The sequence below is a fragment of the Buceros rhinoceros genome, unplaced genomic scaffold, assembly GCF_000710305.1.
Source record: "Buceros rhinoceros silvestris isolate BGI_N320 unplaced genomic scaffold, ASM71030v1 scaffold4378, whole genome shotgun sequence".
Taxonomy (NCBI): domain Eukaryota; kingdom Metazoa; phylum Chordata; class Aves; order Bucerotiformes; family Bucerotidae; genus Buceros; species Buceros rhinoceros.
Window position 1 is genome coordinate 8,685 of NW_010424934.1, and position 11,222 is coordinate 19,906.

An 11,222-nucleotide genomic window follows, 5' to 3' on the forward strand; every position below is an offset into this window, starting at 1 on the left:
GATTCAGACTAGATCCAAGCAAGACATTTTTGACGCTAGGAGTCACTGGCCCAGGTTGCCCAGAGAGGTGGGAGAAACTCCAGCTCTGGAAACAACAGGTCAGGTTGGACCCTGGGGCTCTGAGCTGATGGGGCTCAGCCTGAACCAGCTGCAGATGGCCCCTGCTCCCTGCTCCCCCCTGCAGGGGGGTTGGACTAGTTGACCTTGAAAGGTCCCTTCCCACACAGACCGTTCTGTGATTCTATTATTTCGTCCCACAAACAATTCCACGTGCTTTGCTGAGGCAATTGTAAGGCTCAAACTGGAGTCAAGGCTAAAAAGTCTTGGCTCTTACTCTGGAGGTACCAGGATCAGAGCCAAGGCCAAGACCTTAGACAAGACCTTTTTTCTCTGCCCCATCATGAAATGAGGTAGGTGGCAGGTGATTTCCCCAGAGAGAGTTACTGATGTTACACCAAGCTCCTAAAACCCTCCTCACCTGATAGTCAAGGTCACAGGCTCAGCGGATCCCTTCACACTGAACCTGAATTCTTCCACGAACTGCCCCAGGATGGTGGAACTGAAGGAGATCTGGATGACCTGGAGTTTGTTCGGCAAAACGATTCCCTCGCGGGGCAGAAAGCTGAAGCAGGAGCCCAGAGCTGTCGCTGGAGGAACCAAACTGAAGGGAGCATCGATGGCTCCTTTGTTAAACAGGATTGCCTGCAGCAGCAAGAAAGTGAAGTGGAAAGACATGAGGAATTGCCCTTTCTTACAGAGGGCTGGTTTGTTTTCTGATTAAACAGTTAACAGCTGTAAAAGGCAGAAGATGCTGCGTGCTGCTGCTCGGCAGGAGCCAAAGACAACACAAGAGGACAAGTTCTGCCGTTGGGGTGTTTCAGGCAGAGCAGTGATAACGGCACACAAACAGAGTCCAGCTGGGTTTATTCCACTGACACGGTGCAGCCCACTTTGAGCTGCAGTGCAGAGGATCTGCTCAGCACCACCGCGCTGATCCAGCCCCGGCCCTGAGAGCTGCGAAGGGCAGTTGCAGCATTACTAGTGATCATCACCCAACCAGTTCTGCTCCAGAGGAGTCCGATCCTGCCACAGGCAGAACACGGTCAGCTTCCACGGCGGCCAAAAGACACCTCAGGACAGCACTAGAACCAACCTAGAAGCACTTCCCAACCCCGCTGAGGTAGAGGATTTAGGTTTCTTTTCTTTCCTCTGTAATGTGACAGTTTTTAGTCTTTGCTCCAACATGTCAGGAAAGGATTAGCTCTATCGACTCCAAGGAACTCCTCTTTCCTAAATATTCACAGCCACCACCTCAGATCTGATCGTTACCAGAATCAATTGCAAAGGGCTCTATTTTGTCGAATGCTCGGGTGGGAGGTCTACTGCCTCAAACCTGTGACACAGCCCCGCAGCATTCTCTGAGATGCAGCTCTTTCCTTGCCCAGCGAGGAATCCCACGTCTGCCTGGGAGTACCAGCACGCTGTCGGTCACCAACAGACCTACCCAGAGCAAAGCTCTCATGTTCCCAGTCACTGCCAGGTGAAATCGTGGCATTTCCATGGACTTATCTCCCTGCTTTGCATTTCTGTTCCCTCATTTTTGCCCTTGCAAAACCTGCCAGGAAAATCAAGGCAGAAGCAGAGAGATGTCCCGTATTTGTTAATTCTGCAAATTCAAACTCTGCAGTGGGAACTTGGAAAGTAGCTCTCCTCTTGTGTTTTACACCTGAGTTACAAATCCTACTCTGGCATCCTCTGCTGCGTGGAGCTTCAGCTCCAGTCTAGCTGCTTAGGACAGCACTAACAGCACCATCTACTTAGTCACATTTTCTCAAGTAATGGAAATGAGAAATTGATAAGAGAATAAATAAAGCATCAGCATTAAAAATGCAGAGAGAGCACCATGTTTTGGGAAGGAAACACCTTCATGTGTCCTTCCCTGCCACAGTCAGGCTTTTCAAAGTGTCTGCTGTGATGCATTGCCTCATTTGCTACCTCTTTCAATCGATCTACCTTATTTTTTTGCGGAAGACTTGACACCGTTGGGAGGAAGCAAATACATAGAAAGTTCCTTTGCCTCATTTCCAGAAATGCTTTGCTCTTCGTAGAGCCAGAGAGGCACCAAGGCTGAAGCGTGGCGAGAAAGTGGTCAGCAAGGAGAGCGCTCCCAGTTTCTTTGCAAGGGCCAGCTCCAGGCCAGGCTTTCCACCACCTCCCAGGAACCGGTGGGATGCGCTTAACTGAAAACTGTTGACAATGGGCTTGAGTTCACACAGGGGAAATTTGTTCCAGCTGCTTTTTAACAGCCAGAGTACAAAGGCTGAAAAAAAAAAGCCTCTGAATACTTGTCTTTTGGACCCAGTGTTGCTCTCGTGTCAATGAGGCTTTTTATCCAGACTCCATGAAACCCCCAAACTTGACTATTATGTCAAATATCCTCTGCTCACAACTGCCGGAGTTGCCAGAAATCCCCGAGGCTCACTGCTGCCCCAGGATCCCGCCCCATCCCTCCGAACCCCTCCTGCTCACCTCATAGCTGTTGTCTGATCCAACAAAAACCTTCCCGATGTCCAGCTGGTCAAATCTGAAGCGGAGCTGGGGCCCTAAGCCTTCCCCTGTGATGAGCAGGGGCAGCCTGGTCTCACGGCCTGGGGAGAGATTTCCATTTCAGTACAATAATTCCCTGTTACCCTGCATTTTCCAGGCTGCCTCGATGCTGCTCCTTGACTCTGGGCTGGATGGGACCAGCTCTAGATACTCCAGAAGGTATGGGACCCCTCCTCTTCCCTCAGGAAATATGCCTTAGGGTCTCTTTCTAATTCAGCCATCGGTTTGCACCCTGAAAAAGCCATGCTGAGTTTAAAACACCATCTCAGATTTTCTTCCCATGTGCTCAGATGAGCTTGGAAATTTATTCAGTGAAATCACAAAGCTCACAAAACAGAACTGAAGATAAAAATCCGCTGTCTATACTGATGCAATCGGAGATGACAGCATAGGAGCCATGAAGTATGAGCCTAAGCAAGACGAAGCTCCTTGTTAACGGTCATACACATGTCCGAGAGCTGCCTGGAGCAGGCAGAGCATCTCAGCCACCGCCTCTGCCCAACATACAGCTCCATACCTGGATGCTCCAGCGCTCACCTCCTGCAGCAGAACCTCAGTAACACAGGGTTTTATCATCTCCAGAGAGGAGAAGCACTCACCTCTTCCCACCACGATACCAAGAGCTCAGCCTTGTAAAGACACCTTACCTGAGCAGCTATGGAAAACCAGCCTCCTCGCTACTGAGATCAGGGAAGCCATAAAAGTCCTGCTAGCACACACCCCTCTGGCTGCAAAGGTGACCAAGATCTTACAGCTAAACTCTTAAGATGATGATTTTCCTCCCTAAGCCTCCTAAGATGACTTAGAGCAGGATCTTGCAGGCTCAAGCCTGTTCTGAACCACCAGCACAGCCCAAAGGGCCCAAATCCCATCTCGAAGTTGGCTTGGGTCTCCCTGCCATCCCGCTCTACTCTGCACAGAGGTAGCACAAGAAGGACAGAGCCCCAGAAGCCCAGAAACTTCCCTGCAGCTTTTGTGCACGTTTTGAGCCTTTGCGGAATTCAGCCCTTTCAGTGGATCCACCAAAGCCCAGCTGGGAGTAGGGATGAGAGTAACATCTCGCAGCTCAGGCGTTAACTGGGGGGTTATTTTCTATTTCCCAGGCGCCGCAGGAGCAGCAGGATTGGGTGCTCACTGTCAAAACAGTTCTCCATCTCCATCACGTGTGGCTTCATCTTCATTAAAAACTCGAGGTCTAAACCAAAGCTCTAAGGAAATGGCAAAGATTTCCAAGAGACAAGCTTTTGCTCAGGGTCATGCTGAGGCAAGTCCCATGGCCGGTGCCATTGAAAATCAGCGGCAGCTCTTCCCCTTCTGCAGTAGGTTCTCAACCACTCCTGAAGGTTCATGGAAACCATCCATTCTTCCACCCCATGTTGATTCTACAACTTCAGGAAATACTAGAAATTTTGCTCTTCCTCCTTCCAGGTGAACCTCAGAACGGGCTTCACCCAAAAGAGGAGGAACAGACCAAACTACAGGCAACATTCAGAACAGCTGAGAGGAAAAAAAATAAAGAGAGTACATCCTCCTCCCTGTTCAGAGCTGGGGCTTTCAGGAGCACCCAGCCTCTGCCCAAGGCCTGGGTACAGCTGGACTCTGGCTCTCTGGTGGTCCCACCATACCATGGCCCAGAGCTCACAGACCAAGGGCAGGGAGGGGCTGTAGCCTCCTTGTCCTCAATCCCAAGCACCTACAAGGTGTTTCCTTCCAGCTCTCAAGAGCCACAGCTTTACTTGCATGAATAACTAAGAAAGTTCATTTGGAGCTGAAGTATTTGCCAAGGACAAATTTCAAACCGTGCCTTACTGCCAACTTTGCAAGACGCCCAATGCTGATTGGCTCCGTACATCCAGAAGCACCTGCTAAGCAATTTATGGGGGCATCTGCAAAAAAAGCAGAGGCCAGCAAAGCTCCTTCCAGTGGGGCGTGAGATCCAGTGCTGCACTGGGGCAAAGCTTCCAAATACTCCCAGCAAAGGGCAAACGCCGCCTGCAAATCACCCTCCAAAGGCATTTGTGACGGACATGCAAATGCTTGAGGAAGGCAGGCACGTTTCTTGCAGGAATTAAGGAGCAAAACTCATTGGCTCCCTCGTTCAAGATAGTTGCTTTCTTCTTTAAACTCTTTGCACCCCGGGCCCTTGGCTCAGGACAGTTCCCACCCTGACGGTACGGTGGATCAGCTCTGTTTTGTAAGGGATGGGGGGTAAATGACCTCCCTGAGGCCCTCTTCGAAGGAGCCAGCCAGAGTCAAGCTCTGCCGAGGGCCCATGAGGGCCTTTCAAGGGCGGATTCCTCTCGCTACACACCAACCATTTGCCCAGCTCTGCTTTCTAGAGCCCCCACGCAAGTAGTTTCCCTATTTCTCTGCAATGAAGAAGCTCTCCTGGCACAATCCCTAGAGACCTCTGTTGTGCTGTGATGGAAACACAGAGCAAAAATCCCACAGCAGGAGCGCAGCACTGAGCAAGGCAACCATTTGCCCAGCCCTGCTTTCTAGAACCCCCACGCAAGCAGTTTCCCTATTTCTCTGCAATGAAGAAGCTCTCCTGGCACAATCCCTAGAGACCTCTGTTGTGCTGTGATGGAAACACAGAGCAAAAATCCCACAGCAGGAGCGCAGCACTGAGCAAGGAATCCCTTGGGAGCAACTCTTCCAATCTACCCTTTTATCCCACAGCTCTAAGCACTGTGGCTGGTGGGCAGGAAGACAGTTTCTTAACACCAGCCCTGGATAATTACCGTAAAAATAAAAGGCTGTTTCCTGACATTACATCCACCACCTTGGAGCAGTCAGCAAAGCAACAGGGCAGTGATTTCAGCACCTTCCGGAACAGGAGCCTGGCAGCTGGAGGACCACGGGCACCTTTGAACAGGAGCCTGGCAGCTGGAGGACCACGGGCCTCTTTGATGGGGAAAACCAGAACCCCTGGATGGAAGTCTGACAGCCATCTCCCACTCTTGGAAAACACCTTAACCAGCACCGGAGGGAGATGGAGAGGAAGGACAAGGTAACCCGAACCACGCAGCTTGCTGCAAGTGTTCCCTGCCTGGTGCTAGCACAGCAAAGCCATCACCTCCAGAAGGGCAAAAGCGGTGGAACTTGGGGGAGGTCAGTGATAACTGCTCCCAGAAAAAGTCTTGACAGCCCTTCAGTAGGACGGGGTGAGCAGAAAGCTTGTCTGGCAGACTGCTGGGGCTCTGGTTTCCAGGGAGGGTGTTTGCCCCGCTGAGCACAGCGAGCCCTACGCAGTGCTACCAGAGGAGGTACTGTAGGCTCAGAGCTGCAAGGTGACCATTTCCCACGCAGGGAGAGAAGCACCTGCTGGCCAAAGATGGTCCTTTTGCAGACACCCTACTGTGCTCAGTAGGGCTCAGCCAGCCAAGGTCCGGCAGCCTCTGGGTAGTGGGTGGTGATCCAGGGTCTGGGAGCACATTAGTCACTCGGCTCCTACCTCCTCAGGACTTTGAGAATGTGTCCACCTCATAAAGACTCATCTTGGAGGGAAATGGTCTACAAAGTCTTAGTGCTCATCCTCTAAAGCTGTTTTACTCGGTAGTCCTCCAGCCTTTACAGCCACCTCACAGCTGAGCTGCCGGCAAACCCATGCCATGAAAACTTACCCCTTCACTGCTTTGATTGTTCCGGGATCAGTGATGCAGAGACGGCTGTCCTGAGCCCTGGCCTTAGACCCGACACCATTAGGACAGGGCAGGGACAGTGGGCACATGCCAGCACTGCCCTGCTGCCCACTGACCCTTCCTAGCAACTACACAGGGAACGAGTGGGCTGCAAGACCTCACCTTCACTGGGCTAACAGAAGCAGGAGAAAGGAGCTGTACCTGAGATCTCGCAGTAGAATGCTTGTCGACAGACTCCGGCTTCTTGGGGTTTAAAGATCACATGAATTTCAGCTGAACAATTCGGCCAGATTTCTCCCTCCTAAAACAGGACACAGCAAACCATTTATCTTCAAACAACACATTTTGTGTTTTCAACCACAGCCTTGTAGCCTCTATTTAGAGCAGCAACAAAGAGCAAGGAGTAAGCAACACTTACCAACAAAATTCATCAGAGAATTTGGAAGCAGCTGCAAAAAAACCTAAGTCCCTAACCTTGACTGGCACCAGGCAGAGGCATTTTGTTAAATCAGGGCTATAACAAAGCCACCAAACTGGCTCACACCCCAGCCAGTCAAGCAGATTTCAGCAGAGGGACCAGCCCGTCTAAGGAAAACGCACCTCTCCCCTCCAAACCTTCCTGTAGACTCCTGTAGCACCACGGCTACGTGAACGCTTGTACTCAGACCAGGAGAGATTTAGCAAACCCAAGGGGTTTTTCCATTCTTACTTACCAAGGTGCTGTCTCTTCTACCCTTCACCTGCACACGCACGTCAGTATTTCATGTTCTCTGCTGAGCTGGGGCACTCAGCACCCAGCAGAACAAGCCCTCCTGCCTGCAGATCAAGGAAGAGCAAAGGCCTTCCCGCTGCTGGCTGCTCCTGCCCCGCGCCGTCAGCAGCCAGCCAGCACGCAGGCTCCTCCAGCTGGAAAGGAGTCGAGAGCCCAACGCATCCTGTTTCTCTCACCAAGGGGATCTCACACACAGAGAGACGGGATTTGCTTACAGCTCCACACCTCTTTCAACCCACAAGCTCTTTTCCTTGCCGTACTCTTGCTCAGGGATTTACGCCTGGGCCGTGCTACCAGGGTGTCTGCAACTGTCTGCTGCTTCCTTGAGGTCTTCTCCCTCTGCTTCTCTCCCAGACAGAGTCCTGGCACGGGGGTTCAGTCCCAGGGAGCCCCGTCACACGTTCTCAGAGACAACCCTCATTTGTAAAGGCTCTCACTCGCTTCTTGCAACTGGTTTAAACAAAGGCACTGCTTACATCCCCTCAACCCCCAGCATTACAAACCCCTCTTCATGCATTTCTTGACATAAAAACAGGCACCTCTGACAACTGTAACGCTACTCAACAAGGAACAAAAAATTCAGCCTACAGACGGAAACAGAAAGAACGGAATTATTTTTCTATCAGCAAAGTGAGCCTTTGATTCTGTTTGCTCTTGGATGTCCTCAGTACTTTGTCCAGAAGGGTCACGAACTGACCGGAGCTGCCAGCACTCCTGCAGCATCAATACGAAATAACTCTAACACTTCCCATGGACTTAGCACTTCCAGCTACACAAATTAAAGAGCTGTGACATGGCGAGTTATGGGGCTGGAGCTGCAGGTAATTCCCTAACGCGCAGCCTGCTCAGAGCCCGCAGAGCAGAGGGACGAACAGGCTCAGCGGTTTCAAACACCAACAAACCAGCAATAAGAAAAGGGAAGTCTGGAAGAATAAAGTCATTTGGGTTCTTCTCAAAACCAAGAGCAAGCACGTTTGCCAGATCAAATGTACTTCGTGTTTCTATCCAGCGAGCAACAGGATGAAGACAAAGCCTGACTATGTGACAACACACTTGCCTGAGGAAGCGAACTGGGGACACCAGCCTGCGACCCACAGTGAGCGCGCTAGATACCAGCTCCCTCGGGTCCCGCAGGACGGGGACACTGCACGGACTCATGAGCATCCAGAGAGCTAACCTGGATTTACTGGAATAAAAGCATTTGGGGAGCTCCAAAGAACAGAAGCTCTGCTACAACGCCTGCAGCTTGCCACGCCGAGCCACTGAGAAGAACCGCTTGGATGATTGATTTCCCTGGCTTGGCTAATTAGAGCCTAACAACTCACCAGTGCTCACGGACCAGCTGCTCACTGTGTGTTTAACAGATCAAATTCCACGGTCTCACCCTGGGCAGAGCATCCCTGGGGAGCTGGGGGAGGCACTAGGCAGCTGCTTGCCTTTGCTTCAAGCCCAACAGCTGTAGCTGAACACACATCTCAGCTCCCCGGCATTCTGCGCTCCTCCTTAACGGGGGCTGCACGGCCCGAGCTGCCCAGTGGTGCCGTCTGATCTCCAGCTGCTGTGCTCTTCGGCCTAGAGAGCTGCAGACAGCTCTTGTTCGGTTCCTGCACAGCAAACAGGGCCTGGCCAGGCTCATTGGCACCATCAGCCACACACGGGCTCACTGCTGGCGTGCCAAGGAAGGACATCGATGAAATGCTGACAGCGGTGAGGATGTTCGAAGCCTTCTCCTTATAGAGGGACATAAAGCAGGGCAGGAGAGCACATCCCGAGCCTTAACCCCAAAATACAGGAAAAGGGAGGGAGGTTTTACAATGATGGGAATGAAATGGGCCCAGTTTCAGAACGGCCACCCAGATCGCTCCGAGGGAAAGTCTCCATTTGCTCCGTAGAGCCTCACGTGCCAGACAGCAAACTGGGCAGATGGTATTCACAGGAGATAGGACAGGACCTATCCAGGGTCCAACCAGGCTGAGGGTGAAAACTGAGGCCAGGATTTGACTGTAGTTCTGCCCTCAGGCTTACAAGGCCTGTGGACAGCCAGACAGCCAGGGGCAGGCAGCTCTGAGCTCTGGTCTCCTAGAGCCAAGTCATTCCTGGGAAACTCAGAGAGCATCTCTCCTCCCACCGGGGCTGGAAAACAAAGTTCTTTGAGCCTAACGCAGCAGCATCTTCCTGTCTTGCTGCCAGCTTCGGCAGCATCGTGAGCTGGTGGTACTTCCTGCTCTGTTTTATGTGCCGCAGTCAGATATATGGCCCTGTGGACACTGTGGGGCAGTTTGGTTATTACTCAGGGGCTGACAGAGGCAATACATCTCCTGCTAATGGAAGCAAGTGGAATACAATTCATAAGCAAAAAGGAAGCTAAGCAGGAAAGGAAGAAAATTAAGAAGAACCGCTGGCCTGATGAATATGTATCTGCTACCAGCAGCGCACTTTTCTGGCTGAGCGAGTTTAGCTGACTTGGGGATTCAATTAACTCCAAGGCCAGCACTTCTGTGGCAGAAATACATCCGACACACTGCTCTTACCCCGCTGTTGCGGAGCACAGCAACAGCAATGTATCATGGAGGCAGCAATAGGGACAGACTTGACAGGGCAGAGGACCCAGGAAGACTGGGACAAGAGCGGGAGATCAGAAACAGCCCGTGCTTGGTGCTGGTGACAGCTCTGCCCGGCTACCAGCTGCATGCCCATCACCTGTCCTGCTCTGGTCACCACCAAGTGAGCTCTGGGTGAACAGGACTAGAGTGGAAAACTCCCCTGCTCCCCCAGTAAGCTCTGGCAGACAGACAGACGGATACCCTGCGGGGCTAAGTCCCTAACATGACTTGCACAGCAACGATCTCGACGGCAGTGCTGTGAATACGCACAGGGAGACGTTGCGACTACAAGCAGGGAGGAGGTAATAGAAAGAGAACTTCCTGCAGAAATATTTCAGTAAATTCCACTCCCTCGTTTTACAGCATACAGAAACGGAGGCATGCCAAGGCTTCCACCCACCGCAGAGCCCATCCAGGCTCCTGGGGTACTTCCAGAGCTCCTCTCAGGGCAGTGAAGGCCTCCCAGGAGCTCCTTGGTGGCAGAGCAGTGCTGTTAGCCCCCACTTCCCGAAGGAGGTCCCAGTGGACAGAAGGAATAAGGCCTGCTTCTTCAAGACTTGACTGCCCAAGTGTTCAGGAGTGATGGGCAAGCATTCACACTTGTAAACTTGACATATCTAACTTGGATCATCTACAGGGAGCCTCAGGCTACAAAGCCTACACTCCCCTTGAACGCAGAAGCTGGACATCCAGGTTCTCCACCACTCCGGGCCACCTGAATTTTGTGTCAAAGGCAGACAGCGAGGATCCTCCACCTCCCCAGCGTAACCTCAAGACCTCTGCTGGTCCTCACACCACACCAGAGGAGCACTGGCCCCAGGAGAGCACGCTTACGCACTCACAGTCCAGAGCGTCTGCACGTGCCCTGGGCTCTGCAGACACTGAGCTCAATACCAAGAGCTGCCCCATGGAGCAGCCCCAGTCTTTGCAGCCTTGGATTAACCTAGTCTGGGATTTGGGACAAGAATGCCCACACTTACCCTGTTCTCAGGGGACAATTCCTCTTGCCACAAAACTGCCGGGTGCAATCAAATCTGCTTCAGTCTCCACCCTGGGCCCCGTCCCCATGAAGCCCTTGTCCCCAGCTACCCCCTGTCCCCAGCAGTCCCTCGTCATCTCACAAGCACCCAGCAGCTGGACACAGGCAGAGCCTCCCGCTGGGTGCTAGGGCTGGTGCCCAGCAGGACATCTCAGATCAGCTCCTGGAGAGAAAACTGTGCCCGTCTTCACCTTCGCAGAAGGCAGCTGGAAAGCAGCTCGCAGATGAAGGCAAGGCCCTGTCAGGCAGCTGGCTTCCTCAGCTGGGACTCACGCCGCCCTCTGCTTACAGCCAAGAGGGCACGGAAGCAGAAGAGCAACCTCAGGGCTCTGCAGCCTGCTTCGGCTGCCTGCTGCTCTCCGCCTGGGATATGGGACATTGCTCGTGACACAAAGCCCTTGGTCCCAGCCTCCTCCCGTTCCTGCATCACCACTGCTGTCGGAAAGGGAACCAGAGCTGGGTCACTGCCTGCCTGGCATTTGTCTGACACTAGAATTTGATCCTGGCCCAAGATAACCCAAACCGAGCACCAAAGCAGTAAACTTCCGCTTCAGCAG

General features: G+C 52.5%; 1 protein-coding gene across 1 annotated transcript in view; it reads right to left on the reverse strand.

Annotated features, from left to right (window-relative positions):
• The window catches only part of LOC104497674 (hydrocephalus-inducing protein-like), a gene marked incomplete at both ends in the record, with an annotated part of 22,718 nt that overhangs the window by 8,123 nt on the left and 3,373 nt on the right, over positions 1-11,222 (reverse strand). Inside the window, 3 exons of the mRNA XM_010140953.1 lie at positions 479-702; positions 2,530-2,648; positions 6,453-6,552. Of these exons, the coding sequence (XP_010139255.1) occupies positions 479-702; positions 2,530-2,648; positions 6,453-6,552 (443 nt within the window). The remainder of the gene's footprint in view (positions 1-478; positions 703-2,529; positions 2,649-6,452; positions 6,553-11,222) is intronic.